Source organism: Pocillopora verrucosa, chromosome 10 (assembly GCF_036669915.1).
Source record: "Pocillopora verrucosa isolate sample1 chromosome 10, ASM3666991v2, whole genome shotgun sequence".
In the NCBI taxonomy this organism is placed as follows: Eukaryota; Metazoa; Cnidaria; class Anthozoa; order Scleractinia; family Pocilloporidae; genus Pocillopora; species Pocillopora verrucosa.
Genome location: NC_089321.1, coordinates 17,395,984 through 17,423,407, shown reverse-complemented (window position 1 = coordinate 17,423,407; position 27,424 = coordinate 17,395,984). Strand labels below are relative to the sequence as shown.

The 27,424-nt window shown below is 37.6% G+C and overlaps 2 protein-coding genes across 3 annotated transcripts; both read right to left on the bottom strand.

Moving 5' to 3' along the window:
- Window positions 1-272: 272 nt before the first annotated feature.
- LOC131781393 (ETS translocation variant 1-like) lies at window positions 273-14,066 on the bottom strand. 2 transcript variants are annotated; one of them, XM_059098040.2, is made up of 8 exons: window positions 13,846-14,066; window positions 9,660-9,753; window positions 9,503-9,550; window positions 9,267-9,344; window positions 8,198-8,530; window positions 7,416-7,499; window positions 4,130-4,240; window positions 273-1,426 (listed from the first exon to the last, which is right to left on the bottom strand). In XM_059098040.2, exons 3-8 carry the CDS (start codon window positions 9,525-9,527, stop codon window positions 888-890), a joined length of 1,170 nt encoding a protein of 389 aa, XP_058954023.1. In that variant the 5' UTR covers window positions 9,528-9,550; window positions 9,660-9,753; window positions 13,846-14,066; the 3' UTR covers window positions 273-887. The 2 variants fall into 2 exon arrangements, with proteins under 2 accessions (XP_058954023.1, XP_058954022.1); XM_059098039.2 differs by lacking the exon at window positions 13,846-14,066 and adding an exon at window positions 9,844-10,128.
- An 8,955-nt stretch (window positions 14,067-23,021) lies between these two features.
- Window positions 23,022-24,931, bottom strand: LOC131781384 (sclerostin domain-containing protein 1-like). Its single transcript, XM_059098030.2, has 2 exons — window positions 24,372-24,931; window positions 23,022-24,174 (listed from the first exon to the last, which is right to left on the bottom strand). Exons 1-2 carry the CDS (start codon window positions 24,739-24,741, stop codon window positions 23,858-23,860), a joined length of 687 nt encoding a protein of 228 aa, XP_058954013.1. The 5' UTR covers window positions 24,742-24,931; the 3' UTR covers window positions 23,022-23,857.
- Window positions 24,932-27,424: the final 2,493 nt, after the last annotated feature.

Sequence of the window (27,424 nt, the reverse complement as noted above, 5' to 3'; positions counted from 1 at the left end):
CTCCGCCCAATTTCATACTGTTTCAATGATACCTGGTCGCTTCGCCGACGCCCTTGGTCAATTAGCTGACACCACAGGTCAACTTTCCGACGTCAATTTCCCTACACTAGTTTTGTTACTCGATTTGCTACACTTAAAGCGTTGTTTATGCCCCCTTTGAAAACGAAATTAAAATCTGGGCCTTTCAAAATAAAACTAAAATAGTTCTGAATGAAAAAGTTCCGACATTTACTAACTCATACGTACTCGTTTCTATGTTTCGTATATTTTGCAGTCTTATTCGTTTTTCATTTTGTCATCTTTTTATTGAGCTCTCAAGTTGCCTCAGAAATATTACAAATTTAATTTCATAGATATTCAGTCAAAATGTATTTTACATCTTATAAACAATAATGTTATTGATATAATGTTTTTTCTTACATCTATAGACAAAACACGAGTACTCCAACAATCTTACGCTGGAATAGATCGTATCCACATATTTTCATATATCTGGTTTTTATTGACACTCTAACTTTACAAAGGCCGGCCGGCTTTGCATACAAAATATCACGTGGTGCGTATAGCCCATGGCATTCCTTTCTCGATCCTGGATTTTCGTCAATAACAATAGCAGCGGCAGTTCAAGGTCAATTTTTCTTTTCTTCGATTATTCCTTGCTGGTCATGTATAAGAATAGGCTCAAATTATATTGGCCAGAAGGAGTCATAAAATATGCGAAGGAATCATTCGAAAAGCTACGTGATATTCCATATCACTGCATTGCCAAATCATTCTGCAAAGTATGATTTTTGTCATGATACAATATTTAACTTTTCATTGCAAAACTTACAGCTGCTTCGTTATCATTGTTTTTTTGTTTGTTTGTTTGTTTGAAGCTCATAAGCCTAGTATACACATGTAGTGTCCAGGTCCCACTCTGCTTGATAACAACTGGCTGAGGGGTTGACAAAGTGCTGTTGAGGAAAGGGTGGCTTGGGATATGATTCTTTTGGCATAGGAAGAAGCTGCTGAGGTGCGTGCGGGCTCACAGGCTTTGGCTCCCGACACTCTGGCTTGATGTAAGGTTTCTGTGAATCAGGAAATGCCATGCTGAAGAGGGCCTCAGGACTGCACACAAATTTGTAGACATAACGTTCACCAGCTACTTTCTGCATAATTCCTTTCTCGTAGTAATAACGAAGAGAACGGCTCAGTTTGTCGTAGTTCATGGCAGGACGGTTTTTCTGAATTCCCCATCGACGAGCTACTTCTTCAGGGTCAATGAGTTTGAACTCCATGCCACGCCCCGTCCAAGCGATAAACGAGGAACATTCAGGCTCGTCCAAAAGAGCCACAAGGAACTGCCACAGTTGCAATGAGCCCCGTCTTTGGAAGGCCCTGGGTTCTGGATATGTGACACCGTTCGGAACTTTAAACTCAGGACCTATGTTTTGCAAAAGAACGGCACGTTTTAATAACTTACACATCCATTTTAGACTTTACGGTGACCTTACTGGTGATTTAAAGAATGACATCCAAAGGGAGATATTCATACAATCAGTCGTATTTTTCTTGGCAAGTTAAACATAAACATTACTTTTGAAAAATTCATTGTTGCATGTAAAAGTATAGAAATTTAATAGATCATTCATGAATCATTCATACACAGTTAGCTGCTAATGTCAAAGTGATTCTGTTTTAGATATTACTCGGAAAAACAGTCTGGACCAGAAAATAGGAAAAAAAACACAATTACATTCGCAATGAGGCCAGATGTGCAGGAAATCTTTAGGACTATTGACAACTTTCGAACCAAACCAATACACCATTTTATGAATCAAAAAAGCAGCGAGGGCTATCTTGGTGGGTGAAAAGCAAATTTTGTCTGAAGTCGCAATAATTGAATTACATGTTTTTCAGGAAGGCAAGATGTCCACTTCATAAACAGGGAAAATTTGATTGTGAATATTTTTAGTTACTTAGGTTCGAAACAGCAATGAATAAATCTTTAAAGCACATTTAATTGTATACTGCCTTTTTCACCTTTCGAGGTTATAAGTAACCTTTCAAAACTAAAAGAATACGCTGTTCCGTTTGTTTTTCCCCGAGAAGAAATGCCGAGTGTATCAAATACCTAAAAGCCGTTTCTAGGAGCGCTCTGCAACAATTTTTTAAACGTGGTTTAAATTTCGTCTCCTTTCATGCTTCGTTTTTTCATTTTCCCTAATTTTCACCGTGTGTTTAAGGCCATGCCTATTGAAAAGTTTTTTTTGATTCCTAACCGAAGAATAGAAGAATTATTTTCCCATTTTGCTGAGTGTATTCAAATTAGACTGCTCTCGTAAAATGCTACTCTTTACAGCTGTTACGCATACTAAATAGTTCAAAATAACCGAGCAGAGAAAAGCCATGTGTGGGGAGCGTATTAGCCAGAGCTTATCATTGAAAGAATACGATGAAACTTGATTAATTGCAAGAAAACACCATTAGCTGCACTTTGACAAAGCGCCCAGAGATATGAAATGGCTCTTCTAACTTTCCATTGATATTCAAAACACTTTTAGTCGATTAAGAAACTTCAGCGCAGCAGATGACGCATTTGTAAGTCCGAAGGTTGCTCTGTTTGCATAATGTAGTGTGGCCGTGATCTTTGCGATAGAGACATCCCATGGGTTTTTACGAGCAATAGTTTTCATTTGAAATTGCTGTCTTCGCGTGTGGCTTAATTTGATGTTCGGTGGGTGATCTCTGCAAAAACGTTTGCATTTCACGTTTTAATTAAGTTACAAAACGAAAATAACAAATAAAAGATCGAAATTAATCTTGCGACGTGCAAAGTTCCCTTAACAGAATAGAAATCAAACGATTTTGACATTTGTCAAAGATTCTGAAAAGTTTGGCGTCATCATGTTTGGTTTTCCTAAAAGTAATTTATCTTGTAATTATTCAAAAAAGGAGAGCAAAGAAGCAATACTTTCTAGAAAAAAGGTAAAAAATGATTAGACCGACATTGTGTTTCCCACTGGTTTTTGAACAAAACCGTATTCACGCGGACTTAGTTGGTTGTGTGCTCATTGTCTATTTTAGCTGTTTCAAGTGGCGCTAACATCCGGGTCTTTCAAACACTCCTCGCACACCCATTTTGAATCGAGGCATAGATCTCGTTGGAAAAGTTGCGTTTTTGCCTAATATTTATGTCTTAATCAGCAAGAAAACTTCCTGAAATTAATTGATGATATAGAATCGAAAAGGAGGTGAATTTTCCACCAATTTAAGCAATTACACGTTAGCGGATGGTTTCGTTTTCTTAAGGCAAGATACGAATAAAAAAATTGCTTGGCAAGAATAATGGTTAAGTAAAGATTACACTGTAGCTTTTATCCGGAAAACGGTTTACTTCGTGTAATGACTAGGTAATGGCAAAGTGTTTGATAAATATCTCAACGGTGTTCATGTGTCGCATTGAATATTTCTTGGGTGCCTTGCTGCTTTACGAATGTAATCAAAATAAGTCTGGTAATTAGTGCAATACAGAGATAGCGCGCACGCTTTTAGCGCAAAATTCATCTCATCAGTTATCGAGCTAGAATTTGCGATTTTGGAGCACTTTGTATCCGTTCGTTAAAAAATATGTCCAGAAAGAAAATCAACATTTCTATAAATCCTCAGAAAACGAGAAAGTTCTATTGAGCTAGATATGATATCCAATAGGTTTAATTTTGACCAAATAAAGCAGGTGCAATGAAAAATTTAATGCTTTTTTCCATGGTCTTCTTTCACATCGGTTTATTATCGAGAAATAGAAAATCTTGTAAAGGAAACCCCCTCTGTGATACGCGTAATACCTTGATCGTTTGCAAACTAGAGCGGTGTTGTATAAATCATATTAATTTACCAGCAAGTATCTTCCGTTCACTCAAGTATTTGTACAAATATTTTTCTGTGTTCGTTGCTGTTCAGTTTGCTGTCACATACACAAAAAAAATCAGAAAGTAAAGAAGCAGGCGAAATCTGCGACAGATTAATTTCCATCGAAATGGAAAAAAAGGTTTACTTGCGACATTTAATGGGTTTACCTTTGCACGAAACTCGAGTCGACGCAAAGGGTTATAAAAACCTTTAGTAGGGAAAAAATTGTTAGACTTACCGTCCCTATAAGTTGGCTTGTGTTCTTTGAAGTCGGTGTATTTATGATATCTCTCTGCGTACGGCAAAGGTTCGTCGTAAAAGGAATGAACACTTGGATCATAAACTGCAGCTTAAGAAGAAAGTGAAAGAAAAAATTAGAACATTGCAAATTACCACATTATTCCAAAATAACTCAATTTCGCTCTAAGACAAAGATGACAGCGAATATCTTTTTACCAGAGAAAATAAGAAAATTATATTAGTTTTTTGAGATTTCAATTATTTTCTACTTTCAAGTAAATGGCAAAAACTTCGAGTGAGTTTATTTTTTCTTACCGAACGTGTGCATGGAGGCCATGAATGTTACTGCTCTTTCAGATCAAAGAAGGATTCGCAGCAAAGATAAATGAAACATTTCTTAAACGGCTGAGAGCTATTATTCGGTCAGTGGCAAGCAAAGTTGAATGCTGCTTTGTAACGTATTACGTCCGGTCGTTGTTTAGCCCAAATAAGAGACAAAATGGTAAAGTCCTTAAGCACTGTGTTTTGGTGAAAATCACCGGAGCTTCCACTACAGAGAGCTCGCACAACCTTTAAACTGAGCTGGTATCTTTTGAAATAGTTTCAATATTAAATACCACTATGTCAGCAGTATTATGATATTTTTTCTGCCAAGCGGATTTAACAGTACGCGTGTCCCTTTGATAACAGAAACGTTTAAACAGGAAAGAAAATAGGCTTGTCACCATGCAGCCGTAAATCACTGAAATCTCGACGCAATCTCGCAGTGTACTGAGAGAAGTATGCTATCATTACAACCTATTCACTGGTACGTTTCTGCCCCCTAAATTTTCGCTTTGGATTGGTTCACTACATTATTTCAGATTCCAATGCCTTTTTCGTTTCAGAAGCGCTAGTAAAAATTAACCCGTTTCCCGTGTTCGGAGTGTTTTAAAGTACACTCTTAAATCTCTGATCGTTTCCGCCCTTTCTTGTTGACATATCGCTTCCCGTTTACCACTGTAAATATCCTGTCTTTGGTATAAATTGAGGCTTCCCTTCCTCTTTATTCCAATATTTTAATGCACGACGAGGCCTTGTACACAGTTACTGTGCGTGAAATGGAGTTAAGACCGTTCAGTTGTGGGTTAGAAATAAAAACACCTCGGCAGTACCTCAGTGGTACAAACGGCTAGAGGGCCGCGTCAAAACAAAGCAGAGCTCAACGAAAAATCGCTCCACGATTGCTTTAGGCGGCTGCGTGAAGACGGATCGCTTCAAGAACGATTCACGAGAAAACATTCGTTTATTGAATGAAAAGTTCTAGTAATATCGTTCATCCAACCGTGTGAATGGCAGTGGAGCTGCAGAAAAGGCCATTCGCCGCATAAATCGCGGCTAGCAGAAATTAACGAGAGGCACACAGCATGGAACGATTATTCGACACAGAAAACCCTAAAATTGCCTTCAAATTGTTTTGGTGGACAGATCTCAGTTTATAATAGACAGGATCACTATGCATTCACTGACTATTTTCGAAGGAACATGATCTATTAACGTAGTTGCAGGTGATTTTATGTGCCTCGAGGTTTTTCTATTTTTTTATTTTTGAAAATTGTACCGTCTTCCGTTTCTACAATTAAAGAAACTGTGAATTGAATTATTAGCCATACTTTGTGCTCGCATTTTATTTTCTAGAATATTTAGAACGCATTGGGTAAGTCTGAGTTTCAGATTCAGAACGCGACAAAACTGTGAAATGGCAAATTCAACGTTAACTATTCGAGTGAGTTGATCGGGATGTGGGCTGAAGTGTTTGGTATCACCATGATAGGAGAAGCTACCTACTTATGTAATTAATCGAATGAAAGAAACCAAAATCCGCATAAACAAGAACAAACTACAGAGCTCATCAAATCATCGATTCATTCACGTGTGAACATTGATTGAAACACTTTCGTGAGTCTCTGGAAGCCGTTGAAAAATTTTTACTGACAATTTGTGAGCAATTCTCTGGTGACATTGCTCGCGTCGCTTGAAAAGGCTCCGAATTCAACCTACTTATTTTCTTAAGCAACTTCAAACAAACTTGATCGAGCGAAAAGAAACTCTATATTCTGAACTTCAACATAGCTTAATTCCTTTATTTGTATAATAAAAATGAGCAGAGTTAAGAGGTGTGTTTTTATTCTATTCGCTGTCAATAAATGCTCTTTTCTATATCATGGCGGTTACCAACAAGACTGCAAAGAAGAGCAAATCTCTTCTGCTTCATTTGAGCGCAATTGGGAAATTAAAAGGTCATGTATAACACTTTTGCAACTAATTTCTACCGGTAAGAGAACAAGGTTTTGTGCGCTTTGAATAGATATTCAGGAGGAAGAGAACTTTAAAACACTAATCAGCTGAAATTTAGCCCATTGAAAGCTAAAATACACCTGCATGATGATTGTGAATTTTAAACGACTCTCCTACACCAAGCAAATTAAATTACCTTTGACAATACCGAGTAAATGGCTCTCAAAATCTAAACTAATTTTAAAAAGTTTGGAAAAGCCTATCATGTTTTACCGTGCTTCAAGGCTTAAAATGCCCCACTGAAATGTACCGCTGTCAACGTATAATTTAATTACAGAAATACAAAATGCAAACAATAGCATCTTGGCTTGTGAGAAATCTGGAAGCTTGGATTGTAACACTAGATCGAGTAGTGAATTTGCGAAGCGGCGGGGAATAAACGATCCAAGGAACTAAGCCAAGGATTCATCCCAAATGTAAACTAGGGATCTTCCTAAAACCCTTTGAAAATGTTTTTACCTCAATTAGCGAGTATTTTTTTTGTTAAGATTTTTAAGTGGAGAAAAGCATCATAACTCGCATACAAAAAAAGAAAACAACTCGCACTCACAAAAACAAGAATACTGAAGGTCGAGAAGAAAAAATATAGCCGATTATTTTAAGTCCAGAGCGAATGGTGTTTGAAAATAATTTAATTGATTTTGAAAATGAAAAAGAGCAAGAAATTGCTTTCGGGAAAGAAAGAGCATCTGGCTTAAGGCTGTCATGAGTTCATATGTGTTTGCCAAAGAAAATATTAAAGTGATGCAGCAATCATGGTAAAAACATCTGCGCCTTAAATTTCAGATATTGTGTTCGGTTCACTCCATAACAATTAAAATTAATTTCAACATTTTCTATCATAAAATCAAAGCGCCATGAATATTCATAATGTGTGGGCTATCAAAATGTCTAATTAGAATGAAAAACAATTCACCGAGTGGTATTTTACAATGGAAAAAATTTACCCTCTGTTGAAGATGTTTGGAGGCCATAACACTCGGCCTGTTGATGCACCTGATGATGAAACGACGCGAGACTTTGTAAACGTTCTGAAAGGAAGAGATAATAAATTACGCGAAGCCGCCAACAGAATATATATATATAGGGGAAGCCATTTGTTAGTGCTTTAACCACAAAACATATATACTTTATCAAAGCACCTAAACAAAAGGGCAGAGCTTAAAAACCGTTTACAACGCGTTCGTTTATCAGTTATCTAACAATTTCACAAACTGAAATGAGCAGCAGTAACAACTAGTACATTTCTTGTGCTAAACACACGTGACAGATTTCATACACTGCTGTTAATCGAGGCAGGGAATTGGAGTTGAAAAACCACAGTAATTGCTGTAAAGATAGCAAAAAAAGGCTTATTAAAAAATAACTTTCACTCTTCATAAAATTTTCATTCCTAAATGAGCGGAGAAGAATTGATTGGCGCTGGGTGGTCATTGCTTTAAAATGTCTTTGCCTTTTGCCAGTGGGGGAAAATCAAGAACAGAATGTGATACAGCCCAACAAAAGTGTTTCTTTCAACAAGTGTACATTTCAAGTGAAGAAAAAATTAAATTAACGACGAAAAATACAAGACTTGATTTTATTACTCCACGGATGTAGCAAAGCATGAAAATTTGGTTTTAGTTCATAAAAAAAGTAGAAGGAACGAAAAATTAAAAACATTGGAAGAGACAGCAAAGAACAAACGCTTCAGAACTGAGACGAGAGAAGAAGTTTTTTCGAAGCGTACCTTGGTCGTAGGGATTCTCGCATGTCGTGTAATCGATAGGTTCCTGCTTGATGGAAGGATAGCTAGGAGCTTGCGATGAATCGAAAGGCGTGCTGTCGTACGCTAACTGTCTGTAGCCCTTCATACAGTGAAAACCCGATGGCTGAGCTGAGCAGGTGTATACTAAAGGGGAACTGCTTGAAGCATGGCTTTCACTGATCATTCTCATGTAGGAAGAGTTGTCGCTGGCCTTGTCCATCTTATTTGTGTTCTTGAGTGTTCCTCGGCGATAGTGTTCAGTCTGTTGACAGGCGCGCTCCCTCGGCTCTGCTTTAATGTGTGTGGCATAGCAGCCTACAAAACGAGAAAAAATATACCTCTAGACAAAAATGCCTATTCATTTTCAAAACAAAACTAACGTTATGAATGGCCTAAACAAAAAAGAATGCCTTATTTACATAATGAAAAAATGGGATGGGGGCAGAGCAAGGAAAACAAGCGAAATGTACAACTTTTGTTGGGAAAATAATACGCCGGGTGATTGTATTATTGCTTGAAAATCAAGGCTCCCCATAAAAACAAGAAAAAAACTGTTATTTAACTTCGTTTTAGGCAAATAGAGACCTGAAAAATATTCATCGATATTTAAGGCCATTTATCGGCGCGGATCTTTTGATGCGGTTTTTAGTGACTTTTCTCCAGTTGGAAAATGGCTGCAAATTTATGAGCATCATAACATTACAGCGGTGTTTTTAAGGCATAAATAATCTAACCCCGAGGCAAAAAACAAGGAGAGATTGGGAAAAAACGCTGTCACCAGAGATAACATTAATTACGGTGGTGTTTCAGCGGTCAGAAATCTTACTTAAGGCACGTGTTTACCGACAAAATTCGACTTAATTAACGTTCCTCTAACAACTACATGAAGACGCGGAAAAAAAATTTGGCGACATTTACAGCTGGAGGTAACTTCGCTCAAAAAAACTGTTTTTCTGCTTCTTACCCTATACCTGTTGCTTAGTAAGAAACGTAAACCTAATCTTCTTTGAATATTTTTTTCAGGTAACACAACAATATATTTGACAGTTACCTTCTTTCGAAGAAGTCGAGTTCCCTTCGATTTCTGGGACAAATTGCTCGTCTGTCGTACTTGGCTGGTATGGCCGGGCTTTAAAAGTCACACAGAAAGAGAAAATTAAACGTTATGCGTCTAAGATCTGAGTTTAATGAATTCGGCACTTTTTCATCAATTATTCAGGATGTTTCATTCCCTACGCTAATAAAATTATCGCTAACTCGCCGCACACTTCACGTTAACGTAGTTACCTTCAATCATCCAGTGTTCTTGCATTTGGCACAAATCTTGAAATAATTCTGACAAAAGATAAAAAATGATCCGATCTATTTCGTTTTCAATTTTTTTTGGAACGTCAGACAATCTAATAAACACAAATATTGGCAACCAAGCGTAGGTTATGATTACCTTGCGAGTCTAGAGACAAATTTTCACCCTGTCCGCGAATACGCTCAACGGGACTACAAGATTTTCGTTCGACGTGAGTGGGTCTTGAAGAGAGCTGACGAAAGTAAATGAAGAAAGTGATCGATGAATGGAAACAAAACTGAAAGTATCTTTGTTAGCGAGATATCATTTGTGAGTAGTTTACCTTCGGGTACATGTGTGGAACCTCCTGATCGTATGCAGAGTCGAACTGGTACATTCTATCTCAGTGTGTAAGTTACACACCGTTTTTGAAAATCTTGCGATGCCGTAACGAGTCAACTATCGGGCTTATATTGGTTTTTTTTGTTATGAAACACGGCAAATATAAAAGCTATATGGGCGAACTCCGTATCGGTATGAATTAATTTAGGGCTTGTAGTAAAAAATGGCAACTGGCGGTACACTCCAGTGTGTTATATTTGGCCGGCTTTGTCATATTCACACGAGATCATAGTTGTAGATTTTAGCTGTCCGGCTTTTGATCAAATCTTTCATTTATCGTGAACGCGTTTCTCATTGGTTTACCAATTTATTCCTTTTGATGTATGATTGGTCATTTGCAAGTAGCAATTCAGCGAGTGTCAATTTCTGTCTATTGACCAATCATAACAATGAAGACAATTAGACTCATTTGGCACACGTTAGCTGTCGCGGCGAGTTGGCGAACGCGTGCCTTGCTTGTCATTCAGCGCTACACCTAATAACATGATCACATTCAACAATCGCTCTCATCGAGGTTAAAAACTCGAAGGGGGTTGAACTGGGAGGTAAACCGTTCCCGCCCGAAACACCGGCTAAATTGCCAGCTACAGACATCAGTGAAGCGACATCGGCCTTGTCCGCTGTTATTGGACTCAAGATTACAAAAAGACAAATTTCAAATAGTTGTTTACTTTGTTCTTTTTGGTGAAAATACGAGATGCGTGCGATTTAATTTACAGGTTAAACCTTGGGGGTGGTCCCCAAGGGGAAAAACGTACACGAAAACCCTGAAGAAAGTAGGGTGGGATTTACAATCATTTAACAGAATGAATGCGAGCTCCTGACGGGAGCTGATTTTAATGCTCTTGCAGAAAAGGGGCTAAGCTTTGAAACAAAAAACCCCGTGGAAACCGAACATCAAGTACGCTAATTGGTATTGTGTGACGAGAAAATGAGTTAGCATTTTATTGTTCGCGCTACATACAGGTGACGATGAAATTCACTTTTTCATCAATTCTAAAAAAGTCGTTCCCAAACTTGACTATTATATTAGCAAACAATCTCTGTCTGTTTTGATAATTTTTTGCAGCAATTAAACGGGTGACTTTTTTACTAAAAATACTATCTGAGTAACCCTGGCCTTGTAATGTTCGCAATTTATCTTTGCATTAAATGAATTTCTTAGGGTTCGTGAGTGTTGGCTGTTTAATGGAAAAATTTTCCCACGCTTTAATATGAATTGATGAGGACAACTACACAATTTTTTTGCACAAATTCTCTTGAAATTGGACATTTTCAACTGCTCAGCAAACTTATTGTCCAGTTTTCTATCGCCAAAGTGGTATTTATTTCCGGGTCCCGCTCATACATTGATGTTGTTTGAGCAAGCTATCAGACCAGTCATAAATGTATTGAACTTTACTCATTCCCTTCTACACGTTACATTTGGCGGCAAGCACGCTCGTCATAATACCCTTTCCCAGCTTGATTGAGTTTTTCATCAAGCTCTATTTGACTCTGTGTGTGTTGTGTTGTCGAACCATTGTTGATTGTAGAAGCCCACGTATCATATACACTCTTGTTTAGTTTTTTTAAAATGAAAATAGAACACAGTGATAAAGTAACTGACAAACCAAAGCGTAGGTGCGTCAGCCCTCGCATTGCGCTCACGTCACGCAGAACAACGCAATATTTTTGGAGCGCGCCGCACGGTCACGTACGAGAAAACGGACACGCGGGAAATCGAAAATGCGTAATTTTTATCAATGGAATAAAGGAGAAATGATCACTATCGGTTTGAAAGGCAAGTGTGAAGTTATCAGTATTTGAAAGAGCGAGGTTTTTATTTTTTACATCGACACGAGGCACAAATGATCAACTTTTCAATAAGAAAAAGACACAATCGGAGAACTATAGAAAAGAAGTTAATACGCTCAAAATGGGAAATTGAAAAACACAAACAATCACATCATTTGATATTTCCTGCAAAATTTACTGTCCAGTGACTAAAAGGTTTGCAACTGATACGACTTGACTTGCCAGTGGATTGCGTTTGTCACCGAGCGTATGAAAAGGCACCGACAACTTATTGCCTGTGATAACTAAATTCACCTTAAGCTCAGAAAATGTTCCCCCGAATAAAGCATAATCCCTTTTTACTTCTGTTCTCTTTTGATGAACGAAATACTCTTTTTGTGATAAACAGAAAAATGAGAGTTAAACGGCAAGTCTTTAGTGCAAGCCGCGCCATGAACAACATGCCAAGCCAATTCTGCCATACACCTTCGGTAAACAAGAATTTCACAAAGTGATGTAATGAAGTCGAGTTTTTAGATTTCGCTCTTAGTGGTTAGACGTGATCCAGTAACGACTTAAGTCGCTATCGTTTAGAACTTTGTAGCGAGCGCCACCTGACCTACTAGCCTGATAATAATACATTAGATATTCAGTCGCCATGAGATGTGAAAATCTTGGAGCGTAGCAGCTGCAATTCTCGTTTACCTTTCTTTCTTTTTACAATATCTCTAATAAGTCTTGGGCTTTGTTTCGACAAAATAAGCGAAAATTATGAACAAACTCGTTCAGGGTATCCTCTCGTCACAATTTTTTGGACTTTTTTAGATTCTTTACCCTGCATTTCATAATTATGAGTTGCATTTGCTACTCAGAATAACTTCCTTTCTGCTGGCATATTTGGCAACAACTTATCCAGTGAGAGTTAATTTTATTCACAAATTTAATTTATTGGAGAGTTTTTCTATAGCAATTGTTGTTTTTTACGGCAGAAAGCCTAAATGTTTACTTCTCATCATTCGAATTGCTGCCGTGAAAAACAATAAGAGAAACACTTTGTGTTGGTTGCTGTATTAAACAGAAAATAATTTTTTTCCTAATCCCCAAAGTTGGCCTGAAATCTGACATTGAAGGAAAGTTCTCTAGTGTGAAGTGTAAAATGTTTGCTCATATTACAAACGCAGTAGACGGACAGATTCAACACTTTTACTGAAATGAAACTCGCGTCACAACTTTGCTCGTCTCATCCAATTTTTCGCACTTCGAGAACAATACAAGATCATTTGCGATTTAAGCCGCTAAAAAAAAGACAGCTTCCTCGTGAAACTTAAACGATAGAGGAAACTTTTCTTTTTTGTGGGGCTTAGAGAAGTAGAAAAGATAATAGCAACTTCACAAGTCAGTGAAAACACACAACGACAATAGCACCAACATACGATTTAGTTACACCTGTTATTGCGTGTAATGCGCACGCGTCAGAAACACCAAACAAATCATTCCCTCCTGTAGCTCGTCTTTTGTGTTCTTCTTAGAAGTTTGTTCTTAATCAAAGATTTCTTTTTTGAAATGAACAAATGCAAAGACATTTCCATGAACATCTCCCTTGTTTTGACCACAAAAATCGATCACATAGAGACCCACTAGCTCTGTTTTGAAAATTATAGAGATTAAGAACATTAGAATATTTAATTAAATTATATTTAATTTATTTAATTTATTTTGACACAATTGCTTTGTCTTCTAAGTAATCTATAACTCTTCCTCCTTGCGCTATAATGAAACGCGACCAATTGATTTGTTAGTTTTAGCTCCCTTTCTAATGGAAAATGATCTCGGCCTTGTTTTCAAAATGATTTACATGCAACGAGAACTTTAAAAAAAGGCCTGACCACACACTCTGAAAAAATAAAAGAAAAAAATCGCTCTTGAAGAAAATCCCTCTGTCGGCTTGGCGCGCGCATTGATGGCAGGCTTCTGTATATGACAGAATTTTCCGGAATTTTGATGGGATCTCAATTGTTGTTTGCTCTGAGAAAGAAATGAGAGCAGACGGAAAAGCTAGCTAAATTACTTAAACTGTACTGACGTACTTTTAACGCAGTTCTGGTATATCAAAGTTCCACGCATAGGAGACTTGACATGTTCATTCAAGGAACATTAACGGACTTACCTGCTTCCGGTCGAAGATTCAAAGGGGCTTTCAGAATTTGTTTCACGAAATTTTCGTGAGAAATTTCATGAAAGAGCCGTTTTCTTTGAATGAAACAAAGTAAGTCGTTAGCTCGTAACTGAAGCGAATTCAATAGCTATTTCATCAGGCACGCTAACTCAATCTGAAAGCTAAAACCGTTTCTTTGTGAAAGTCGTTCATGCAAAGACGGGTGATATTTTCATTCGCTCACGTGGGTTACTCGGTGTTCAGCTGCATGGTAAAATTAGTAATATGCATTTACGGATGAAGTTATTAGTTAAAAATCCGAATAATTGGAGGGATATAGAGTTTCGAAATGTTAGAAGCACTTGTACAATAAAATCTTGTTCGTTTGAACGTGCTATTCGAAGTAATCAATTTCATCGCTGAAAGAAACTAAAAAATATTAAAACTGAGAGAAAGGTTAAGAAAACCGGGATAAACTTTCACCACAGTCTGAATTTTTTTTAAGTGTCCTTCATGCAGTGATCTTGTTTTCCCATAAATTTTCGCCACAAGATATACTTAATTTGAGTTTTATTCGATAAAAGGTAAAGATTGCAAGAATGATTTGTTATTATCCTATTTTTCAATGCCGGCTGCAAGATTTTTTTTCTGTGTTTTGAGATGGCTTCCTGAAACCAAGTTTTTGTTTTTCTCAGTAGTGCGACAGAATTATTCTTTAATCAGTGAAAACTGGATTAATAACGCACAAGCAATTAAACCATTGTTTATGAGGCTGAATGAACAAAATGAAAAATCGGGTATTTCCTTATATTACAAGTCCAAACATAACAATTCTTTGTTTCTTAAGCTCTAATTCCACCTCTTTTTAACGCCTCTACCTCATCAGAGCAGAAATCGCATCTTTAATCGTCCGCTTCGAAATACCCGTTCCATTGATTCCACAGAGAAATAAAATCACATACTACATCTATAACAAAACAGTTTAATTTAAATCTTAGTTTGGAAATTGTGGACGATTTTTGGAGAGTTCAATTCCGGGTATAGCAGACTCGAAACTCTTCAATTTTAACTAAACTCATTAAGAATGAAAATGATTTGGTGCATGGCAGCAACCCAAATGAAACAGTAGCTTTTTTGAATTATTGGCTAATAATTTCAGACGATGCTAAGCCCTAATAGCCAACTTTAAAATTAAAAAAGAAATTCGACTTGTTTCAATACAAGACAGAATTGAACAGCCTATGTCAAGAATAATTACTGTCGTGCCACGATTCACACTGTATACCGACTCTATTGCTGATCTAAAAGCATAATTACTTTTCAGAAATCGGAATTATTTCCAACTAGGTATTGATCTTTTCAAATCACACGTGTGTGCGTGTAAGTTTTTGTTAATCGAGGTTCGATTTAGTCCACCTACCTAAGGCGGAAGCATATCACCTTTAATTGATATTATCGCACTATCCTTGCGTCTTCTCGCTAACAAATCCATCCTGAATTAGCGAATTAAGTTTTTCCGGAGATCTTTTCACAGTAACAATGGTGATAAATATATGCTCTGTGTGCTGGGTTTTGTTGAGTATTTTAACGCGTAATTCTCGCCCCTTTTTTCAACAAGAGGCAAGTTTAAGTAATTACTAGAAAGCCGAAAAAACGAGTTGTATTTCCATGACATATAAACACACACCCAAAAAAAAAAAACCAAAAAAAAACGATGGCTTTTGTTGCTCGCAAGTTTTGAATAAATGTAATTACTCACATCATATTTATTGAAATATTCAGAGTCCCGGCGGGTCCATCTGCCTCCGTATCTCCCAAAATATCGGCCCAGGAAAAACTATTAGGGCAAAATATTTGCTTGTTTTTGCGAGATAAGCTCCAAATGCAATATCATGTTATATGGGTTATGTATTATTTAGACCACCTTAACGAAATATTTTTGAAAAGATTATCCTGTGGTATCTGCAAATTTGCTTGTCGTCAGTAAGTCTGTTAACTTAGGTAACTACTACCTCGGTGTGCAATAATTGCTTATTTACTACCTCTTGAAAATGATCAAACGCCATTATGACAAAATTCCTTCCCCATTTGTCTGAATAAATTTGGAGGAACTCGTCTTAAATATAGCAGCAACACAGAGATTTCTACCCTAGGTAAGGAATTAGATATTTATGACTGTGCTAGCTCATGAGTTGAACGATTGTAAACTCAATAAGAACAAGAAAAAAAAAAGAGCGGTGAATGGTAGGCTTTTCAGTTTTACATGTGCACTATGGCACAGAATAAACTCGGAGGAGGAAAATCACGTTTATATTACAGCTTAAAACTTATGAATGCTCCTTCCATTCAATCAGGCTGACAATAGACAATTAGACACCCGTTAACTATCGACATAATTCCGTCTCCATGGATCGTTATTTAACCTGAACCAAGATAAAAACACATCGCAAAGGGATGAGAAGAAAGAATTTCTATTCAAGGTTTCAATCCCTTGTTCATTTAGTTCGACAGTTTGACTACTGATTACCTCTCCGTCATTTGGATCGCTCACATTTTGTGGGAAAGAATTTCGAGAGAACTGTCGCTAATTGACCCTAAAGAATTGCCCCACACTAAATTCTGGCTAAGGTTCCTTTAATAAGGTGATTTTGAATGAAATTATTTTCGAGGCTCTTTTTTTTTAGTTTTGTCGTTCTGCTTGAAGTTTGATTTTTTCCGTCAGCGTTGGTTGCATTAGCATCACGTCTTCTAGCATCTTGTCACGAATTTTGAATTGTAAAAAACGATTTTAAATAATGGCGAAAATGCACACTCAACTCGGAACTACTCATTTTCGGAAGAATCATATTCCAGGTTGTATTTATCAGGTTTGAAGGCAGCATTTTTGCGTTAACCAGCAGTGCATATTTCAGGAGACTCCCTTTTCTCCTGCTCCCTTATCTTTTTTTTCAGCAGTCCTCTAAGATTCATTCTTAAGGTTACCTGAGAAACGCTGCTTTAAAACTTGTTTAGTGTGACAGGGACCAGAATCCCTCAGCTTTTTTCACTCCAACATCAGTAAGCATATTCTCCACACTGTTCTCTCTACATATCTTATGGTCCTGAAGAGGAATTTTCTTTAACATCAAGGGGCTTTCGGTTTAAGTTGGAATTCCTCTTTATCTATCTCATGACCTTAATGTTTGATTCAGTTCAGAGAAAATAGATGCCAGTCACTCTTCGTATCAAGAAAAGCGGATCAACTTTGGTTACAATAGGTTTTGTTAAATGATTTCAAATGACCGTATATATGCACTTTGGAACAGTGGCGGAAACAGCCTTAAAATACACGCGGGATTTTAAAAATTTCCGTGTATCATACTAGCGGCAAATTAAAACCATCGGCAAAACTGAAGGAGAGACAAATCCTCCCCGTGGAAGTGACGACGGATTAAATGGAATGCTTAATAGAAGCGCGTGTCATTTCCGCACGCAAGACAGAATGGGAATAATCGCTACAACTGGCAACCCGGAGAGTTCCAATCGTCCAATTCTGAGACAATTGGAACGATCTCGGGCGATCGTATGAAAACCAGGCTTAAGTACAACTCATTTCTCTCTTGTTGATGGCGGTAATATTGATCTTCAGAGTCTCTGGCGATTGTTTGACCTGGTTTTTATGAAACCGCTTTGATCACCTGGTCATTATTTGGGATTAGGAGGGGCGAGCTCTTCCGATCTAGTTATCAGTCTTTAAGGTTATTTTTAGTAATACATCTTGGTAAGAGAAAGAAACTAAGACATAATCATTTCACTCGATAACAAACTTTTTTTTTTCCTTGATAACAGCGGTTGGATTTCGAAATAGTTTGTTTTGGGTCGCAAGGAGTGCCTGACTCAACAACAGCGTTTCCGGTTTCTTTTTTCGTTTTTCCTCCTCTTTTCATTGTTTTAAAAAAGGCTGTGTAACGTTTTCAAAAAGTTCTTAGAGAGAAATGCATATTATTGATTCCAGATGTTGTTAGATTTCTATTTCAAACCTATTTTGTTTACCTTGTACCAAAAAGGTGAACAAAGTTCGAAAAGGCACCTGATCATGGCAGGAAATAAAATAAAAAGCCAGTAAAAGCTTAGAATTATCAACACGTTGCTATCTTTAACCATTTATAAGAAATTTTCCATAAACGATGTCACTTCCTCCGCCTGGAACAGGTGCACAGGTGTAATTTCCTGTTCAGGAAAAGCACTACTGAAAAGATCATACGTAAGACTACATCACATTAAAGGATCCACAGGAGATTCCTTGGACCAAAAGTAGATCAGAAATCATAGGTTTTTTTGCAAGCTGCCAATTTGGTGTTACAAAAAGATATCGGTCGAAAAAGAAGTCGCGTGGAAGAGAATCCTGACATTGAAAAGGAGGTTAAAACCAGTAGAAGTCTTCGAAGGTGTGAACAACAGAGAGTGCTTAAGAACTACATCAACAAGTTCATGTTTGTACAACACCCGTCCAAACATAGGCAGAATATCAAATTTGTTATCCAACTGCACAAAATAGAGTACAAATAACGCGCGAATAGAGTAAAAATATCCTGCGATATTCTACGATTATTTGAACAGTTGGTTATTTTGTACTGTAAAAAAACCTGTTTAATCAGTCAGCTGCGCGCGCTACGCTTCTCTATACGCTCTGCTTTTCCCGCCTTATGAGAAATGAACAGAAAGACTCAGCAGAAAAAAAAGTGGTTGGATAATAAATAACTTATTAGACGTATTGGCGTGTAGTATCGCTGAGTATTTCTACGGCACAACTCCTTAAAATACTCAGCGACACTACAAACCAAAAGGTCTCATAAGATATATATATCTAATTTTGTTAAATTAGATGTTAATGAACGGAACTTCGATTCCAACTGTGTCACAAACAGAGTCCGTCATAGGAACCAAAACTAGCACCTGATGAGCAATCTGCCGGTTCTCTCAATTCCGTATCCGTCTGCTTTGGGAAAAAAAAGAATTGAAATCCTAAAGGCATACAATGTTTAGATTTCAAAACGTTATCCTCACCTCAGGTGCTATTCGAGAAAAATAATGATGATGGTGAAAGAAAAACAACACCGATTATTGGAAGCTTTCTTTAAAATTTTTGCCCAAAGGTTCGTAGCATTCGAATACAAAGAACAGGATGCTTCATCTTTCTATAGTTATATCAACATCCAGCACCCCAACATTAAGATTACTATGGAGAGGGAAGAAAACCACCAGCTCCCCTTCTTAATTGTTCTTTTAAATGACAATAGAAATCAGGGCTTTATCACCTCGGTGTTTCACAAGAAGACTCCTACACTGGTCTTCTCACTGAGTTTTACAGTTTTGTACCTTTCAGTTACAAATCAGGATTAGTACGCACTCTAGTAGACCGAACATTTAAATTAATAATATATGGGCTGGCTTTCACCTTGACGTAAATAACTTTACTCATCGAGGATGTTGTAAGAAAATTTCTTAACAATAACTTCATGTCCGATTCTTCTCAGAGTGCTACTCGCAAGGAAAATTGTTTTTATTTTAAATTACCGTACATCGGTCCTTTTTCCATCACAACGCAACGCAGAATTAAGAAATTAGTTAGCACATTTTGCAGCGACCTTGACATTAAGTTGGTGTTTACCCCGTTTAAAATTAAGAGTTGGTTTAAGGTCAAGGATCCTATCCCTGCGGGTTTACGATTGCGAGTTATTTATAAGTTTTCATATGTAGGCTGTACTGCCTGTTAGTTGGTGAAACCAACAATCACGTCACAGTTCGCATCCGCAAACATCTCTCTTCTGACAAACATTTCCACATCTTTCAGCACCTGAGAGGTTCTGAAAATTGTCGCTCCCTTTGTTCAGAAGATTGTTTTAAAATTCTGGACTCTGCTTCCACAAGCTTCCAATTGAAAATTAAGGAAGCCATGCACATCCTCTGGGAGCAGCCGTCTTTAAATTTCCAGGTCAAACATCTTAATTTATCCCTTTCATACTAATTAGTCTCCTTAATTAGCTTAAGTAGTTTGACTTTTTTGTTTTTTTAATTATTCTTGTTAACATCTCACTTTGTTATACTATTTATTGCATAATTTCATTTATTTCTCATTATACAACTGACGATGGATGATGTTTCATCCGAAACATGTTTTGTCTTCATTAAAAAATATAAAAAAAATAAACTTCAAAAGCATCGTGTGGTTCATCAAAGCGATATCTTACTTCGAGCTGCAACGAAGCCTTATCGTCATTAATATTATTATTATTTTTATGATTACAATTGTTATTATTTTCAATATCATTATCATCATTACTGAGAATCATTTTGATTGTCATTGTCAGTATCATTAGTATTATTATCATTACCGTTATTATTATTATCACTTTGAACCTTTTTTCTTTAGCAGCACCACTAAAATCATTCAATGAGAAAAGATAAATTGGAAAGGAACGAGAAAAATTCGTGGGAGGTCCAAGAAAAGATTATCAGTCTCATCAGTCTGTCTCAAGTATGTCTAAAGTGGAGGACGGTATTGATACTGAGTCAAACACTTCAAAGGGATTGCGTCAACGTCTTGTCAAACCTTTAAGCCCTGTTTTTCTAAGTGGATAGTTTACAATCCGAGTCAGCGTACTCCATCTTTGATCACGCTTGTTCTGTCTTGGTTTTCTCTCTTTCTTGTGCTTTTTCTTTTTTTGCTAATCCGCTGGATACTTTGTAGTTAAAAAAAAAAAGTGCCTGAACTTAACGTTATTTTAAATGACGCAATAAGCGACCGATGAATTTGACGTTGATCGTTAAGTGCTTTAAGTGCGGCTAACCTGATCCTTAAAGAAGGACGAGAATAGCATGACAGACAATGATGAGGGAGCAATATTCAACGAGATAACACCACGACGCGGACGAGGGGGGTCTTCTTTCATACGAGCTAGACAGATAAGGACCGATTTTAGTCCGAAACGGGTTTCAATTTAGACCCCTATGGTTTTAAAATGGGTTTGGTATCAAGGGAACCACCCTCTCTTCATTTCCACTGGAATTGATAAGAGAATAAAGGAACAGAGAAAGAGACTTAAACAAAATGTTACGTGCGATCTTCTGATGCATTTTACTATATCTTAACCTTGGCACTGATGCGAAACTCTGATGCGCAATTGCTGTTGAAAACCACCGGGAAACGTCACTCATGTAATATGCTAAGCGGTTTCGCAAACACGAACACGGCAATTAAACGTAGTCAAGGATTACAAAACTTTTCAATTAACCGACTGAAGGTCAAAACAATGCAGTATGTTACCCATGAACTTATTTCGAAAGTTACGTTCAGAAACGAATACTGATAAGCAGCCAGGTGTGGAAACAGGTGTAGAAAGTGACTTTTAATGAGGTACAATGATGGGTACCCTGCTCCCCTCCCCTCTGAGCCACGAACTCCTTGTCCGCAAAGGGACAACGAAGGCGAGCGCGGATTTAGAGGTCAGATCTTTTCGAAACCTCAGGCCTCTATTATTCGAAGAGCTGTCTGCGATGATCCAAGATAAATAGCCAGGCGAAGTTTTTAATTTATTTTCTCCAAAACCGTACATAAGGCTTGGGTTTTTTAGCAAGGGTAAAACTGAAAGACTAGTCGTCACTGAAAATAGAACTGAGCAGTGATACTCTCCTCTGAGCCATCAGAACTACATGAAAATGATATATATCCGTGAAAGAAAAAAAAAAAGAAAGAAAGAAAGATAGAAAACAGGTTGTGGACGAATGTAACAAGTAAGTAAAAAGCCATGCAAAGATAATCGAGACAAATTTACGCGCACAGTGGCTGCATCTACACTTCAGTGCGCAACTTTGAAACATTCAATAGCTACCCGACTGAGGTACAGTTCATATCCTAGTAATGTTGGAGAATTCTAAGGAAGCCTCATCGAAGCCCGTTGATATGATGATGTACCGTGAGACATACTCTGCAAAGGGAGGTTGCAAGGTAATTGAAAAGAAGTAGCGTTTGACCTCAGTAAGCAATTTTATCTCTTATATCCAACATTTATTAGCGTGCACGGAGAAAATCAATCACCATATACACGTAAACAAAATTGGTGTTAAGAGCCACTTCTTTCACAAGCACTCCTAAAAAGGGTCTCTTCTACGGATGAAATATTTTCAACTTCACGGGGCAATTTTTAGGGAGAAAATCTTTGCTGGGAACGTTGTAGAAAATGGTGGATGCTGAAGGTATTAGTAAGCAATTCTTTTAAGAAAGATACATTACTATCGGTTAGGAAACCAGAAATGGTTTCAGGTTTCAAGTGAAGCAATCGAACCTCCCCGGAACAAAGCACTTGTGATTGTACCTTTGATAGCTCTTAACAACATACTTGACGGGATATCGCTAATGGCTACGAACGCGGAAAGTCAAGTCAAATAATTACGACGTGAGGGGAAAGAATTACGAACAGTTGAGAGAAGTTTGTACGACTGAAGTATTTAAAACATGTTCCACTGTTGTTTACTTTGAAATGCAAAACATCACGTCTACGCGCGGTTGTGCAAGGGCGTATCTGTAACCGTGCCAAAATCTGCATTCACTGAGTACATAGTTGTAGTATTGAACATGTAACATTCTTCTGACAGTTTGTTAAAGTTGTCTGGTGACCAGCTGCTCTAATCATTGTGTTTTAAGAACGCCCGCCCCCGCCACGTGTCGTACAATAATGAGCCCTCTTAAAGAGAGCAGTGCCGTCACCTTGCGTTTACAGGGCTTAACAAATTTACCTTGCTAATCAAAAATGCATTCTTCATGTAAAACTTCAGCAAATTTAATGTCAATTACTATGTTGTTAGTTGACTAGGAAATGCGTAAAAAGCTTTAGAAACAACGTCAGAGATCCGGTGGCTTGTGAAAGAGGCTAATCAAATTTAAAACAAAACTTGCCTTCAGGCTAACTTGCCGAAGATCAATGAAACTCACTCGGATTTTGTTGTTCAAGAGGCTTAGTGTCCGCTCGAGTGAAAAAGACCCATTGTTTTCGTCTTTTAAGGGGTTGTCGTACGTTATTTCGGGCAACCAATCAAACGACACGTCGCTGTGATTTATTTGTCCAACGTGTGTATTGTCCTTGAACAATAAGCTGATATTATTGCTTTGAATGAAAAAAGGCACAGACATTGATGAAAGAGCCATTGTTATTCTCTAATAAACTTTATTTATATATTGCGATCTAGGAACTGTCTTACAGAATGTTCGGATCAAATGTACAACATGGTCTTGTCTATGCGCCTCAACAACCTAAGTATGACCATAAGAAGTGAACACGCCACTGGCTCTCCTTGGTTTAATTACTTAAGATTCTATAAGAACACATAGCTTATTTACATTTTCTAGTATTCAAGAGCCATGCTTCTAACGAAACGCTAACAATCTATCTTACTTCTGTTATATATAATATATAAATTTTCTTTTTATGATCTGAAGACTCAATTGCTCACAACACAAAGTTTCGATCAAGCGGTTTGATAATAACGGACCGCCTTTTGCGAAGACATGACTAACAGTAGACTTGCATAACATGAGCAATTCCCTGGTCGAATATCTTTGATGAGACTTCGGGCAACTCGATGTTGTTGGTTAATGTTACAAGTTTTCAGTGTAGTATGGTTTGATGCGAATCGCCATGCGGTTGACACGTGTGCTCCGCTGTTAACACTTCTAACACAATTATCAGTCAAAAACTGTTGTAGCACTCGGCAATGTTGTACCAAATTGTGATGTAACCGGCTGTAGATAAATCGCAAGGTGCACAACAGGCAAGAAATTTATACAAAATATAAACGCGTGCAACGGAAAGTATTGCACTTAGCTGTCGTGTTGACGTACCAGAGTTCATTCAATTTACAACTCACTGACACTTTGTACAACTGTATGTTACATTACGAAGCAATAGAGTGAAGGAATGTCTGTGCGGGAATGTCTTTTGACAGTTGCTCCACATTGTAGATTTTGTTTTGTTTTGAACAGAACTCGTCAAGGGTTCGTTTGGTTCTGTTTGTGTGTGTATCTCTTACACTTGCACGAGCGAACAACTCGTACCCGATACTTGAACTTGTTCCCGTCTATGCACACCACAGTCACCTTCTTAGTTTTAACTTCGTCCGGGACACAACGCCACTCTCTCTTACGACGACTGATGACTTTGGAATATTCCGGAAACCAGGGCAGCTCATCCATAGGCATGCACTGTCCATCGCAAATTAGGTCGCGGAATGGTCTTCTACTCGTGCAGCGGCCATTCGACACATACCTACGAATCCGGATTCCTTGACATCCAAGATTGAGAATGCCTAAGAAACAATACACATATGGTCAATAACAGACTTCCTTTGCACGCTGTCGACTCGTGGCACCACACACGCGTCCGGCCACTGACGAGTGTGAATGAAAATTTTCTGTACTGATCAATGGGTAAATAGCGCATAAGCGACGGATTCAAACAGTGTAAAAGTTTGTTAGAAGATGAATCATTTTGCTGCTAAATTACCTGCTGTTTGATGTGGCTTCTCTAATTCCAAGCCTGTTTCATCAGCAGAACTTTGAACCGCATTCGTTTCATTTGTAGCTGCTACACGAGGAATTGATTTTGCGGACGGTTCGTTCTGCCCATGTCCTCGCGCCTTTTGGCGAGCAATAACTCCATCCCAACACTTGCAGACGACAACGATTAGCAGTATGAAATTCCGTCGCCAACATCTCAATAAGATCATTATGCGTCGGGAATTTTTGTTCACAGTTATGAACGACTTTACAAGGAAGTTTAAGGTTAGGAAACAAAACTTTCCGTGTGTGGTGCTTTGCTGTTCAACAACTGGGAGGCGAATGTCAATAACACGAGATCTGGCGCCACTTGACATGAGATGTGCATGGCTGACCAATCGTAAAGCGTAGCTCCATAATAGCGCGCTCCCGCGAATGAACACAAATGACTTTGAAAATGAATCGGGTCAAACACAAAACACAAAGAGTTGTGTATTATTAAGAATATAAAAACAACCCAAAACACACCCTGAACGTTCTTTCTTAAACTGTGAATAAAAGCGACGTGAAAACAGTTGTGAAAGTTTGTTTAGCGAACAGCCACGTTCCTATTGGTGGTATGTAAATGAAGACTAAGTCTTGGTAAGCATCTTCCAGTATTCGTTTCCGGAGTCCTTTCATAATTTTATTGCACGCATGCTATTGGCAAACAAAAGCGAATAAACATCATCAATGTACAAAACGCATTCGCGTCTAACGTTTTATAAGGATTATCTCGGAATTTTGAGGATCTGAAGAACTGTGTTGAGGATGAAAAAAACTAACAGATCGAAGATTCTAGAAATTACCTTTTTATGTGACGCTTGTCGTGCGAATTAAGTGGTCTCATTGTCAGTACGGTTACTCTACACACAAAAGCTCTGCATGTAGCCTACCTCCCGTGATTTGTCAGGAGGTGCTCTCTCTGCTAATTTCACAGGTTGTCACAGTCCTTTTCCTAAACTATTTTCATGGAAAGCGACAAATCTTCTCCAATGAATGAAAATTGATCAATTTAGTAAGAAAAACAATATATTCTTCTATGTGCTGTGGCTGATATCAACTCTCAAACAGATCTTAGAGATAGAACTAAGTGTTGAGACGCCCCTAAATACAGGCCGCTTGTTTCACGCGGTTGTTATCTTTGGATAGTACTGCTCTAATAGGTTTGCCGTGAATTTTCGTACTCCAGTGTTTGGATTTAAATCAGGTTAGTCCTTTCTGCTTTCGTCTTCTATTTACGTTACTATTTTAAGACCAAAGTGAGTTGGCATGTCTTTTGTAAAACAAGAACTCGTTTCGATGTACCAATATATATAAATTGGTCGTGCTATTAAACCACTCATAGTATCGTTATCTTTACGTATTTGCACGGAAATGCTTATCACGCTGTACAAACTTTACCGCTATGCGTTTGAAGGAGTAAAACCGCTTGATAATAGTGTACTTGCCAATAACTTGAGGCACTTTTTGCTCACGTCACGGAAATAAAGAACTATAATTACTTTCGAGTGTTCCAATTCCGGTTATGTTTGGATGAGTTCCCTAATTTCTCTTCGTAAAAGATCTGCTTCGCTCTTGATGTTGGTTAAAACGTCAGAACCCTAGCTCTTCTCAATAATTCACTGATATTTCTGTGCGCAATCATCACACACATGCCACAAGCTATATCAAACACTATGAAACGTGTCGCTCATTTTAAAATAATTTTATAGTACGCATATTAATTGTTTACGAAGGAAACTCGGGACAGCAGTTGATTTCAGGAGTTCTACATCAGAAGATTGAGACATACACGATTGTAACCGGGAGAGCATGCAACCCAGGGAATAATTTCTTTACTGGTTTTTCCCGATGGGTAGCTAAATGGGTAGCTAAATAAAAAGTAAAATAGGGAAAAAATGAATAAATAGATAGCTGAATGACTAAATAAATATATTAAATCAATGCACTAATTAAATAAATAAATGAAGAAATAGGTTAATTAATTAAGGAGGAAGTTGGTCGGTGAATATGTAAATAGTTCAAGCGTTGATGACATACGTGTAAATCAGGAAAAATAATTTAAAAAAAAATACACATATAGCTTGACAAGGCTTGATGATCACTCGATCACTCAGAGTATTTGACCTCAATACAAAACTGGTAAACATGATATTGAAATCCGGTGAAACAAATGCATCAATAACGTAGCGTATTGAATTAGAGAATCGAAAAAGTTGTCCCTTTAAACTATAAAAAGAACATGTTTTTTTTCATAAAAAATCACAAAACTTGAATCATAGAAGTGGTTACTGTCAGAGACAAGATTGTCTCTCGAAGAGATATGAAGGGCCTATTTGTTCGCGTAAAGAAATAGATGAAGGAAATTAGTGGTCTATCAATCTCACCAGAAAAAATGGTCTATATTTGTTTGGTTAAATTTCCCTGGTGTTTTAATGTCGCTGTGAAAACTAAAGATGAATCTTCCTTTTTTAGTTTTCTTAACAAATGCGCGTCTTGTGTTGCTATTACGTCTTCTCTTTGTCCATTGGACTGTCAAACATTCTCTGTACATTTTCTCTGATTCAAGTTAAAATTATTGTTATACAATGATACTCCTGAATGCCACCACGTGGCCAAAAATAAATCTCAAAGTTAGCGACACAGTCAGGAATCAATAGGTCTGACTTTAACCAATCTGGTCCCTCATGTCATAATTGGGTACAATGTATGTAACGAAGCATGTGTTAACCCAATTTTATTTTATCTTTTTAATTTTTAAGCATGGGCCCATAACATGGGCCTGTAAAGGCGAGTTTGGATTTCGAAATACCCTCAGGTTCAAGGTATTTTCTATGGCTAACTTAACGAAAACAGATATTATTCTACGCTGGAGGTCTTTTTGTGAATTGAATTAGCCCCAACGACTCGAATAATTTATTTACCCTTTAAACCTTAACATCAGTAAGTGTATTCTCAATACCGTCCTCCACACATATCCAAAAGTGCAGTTAAGGAGAATTTGTTTTTGAAACAATA

Excerpts from the sequence above, each read along its gene's own strand:
- LOC131781393 (XM_059098039.2), bottom strand. The coding sequence starts at position 9,897 with ATGTACCAGTTCGACTCTGCATACGATCAGGAGGTTCCACACATGTAC. Across the intron at positions 9,754-9,843 it reads TTCCACACATGTACCCGAAG|CTCTCTTCAAGACCCACTCA; the intron begins GTAAACTACTCA and ends TACTTTCGTCAG. Across the intron at positions 4,241-7,415 it reads CCAAACATCTTCAACAGAGG|CTGCAGTTTATGATCCAAGT; the intron begins GTAAATTTTTTC and ends TTTCTTCTTAAG.
- LOC131781384 (XM_059098030.2), bottom strand. The coding sequence starts at position 24,741 with ATGTCAAGTGGCGCCAGATCTCGTGTTATTGACATTCGCCTCCCAGTT. Across the intron at positions 24,175-24,371 it reads GAAGCCACATCAAACAGCAG|GCATTCTCAATCTTGGATGT; the intron begins GTAATTTAGCAG and ends ATTGTTTCTTAG.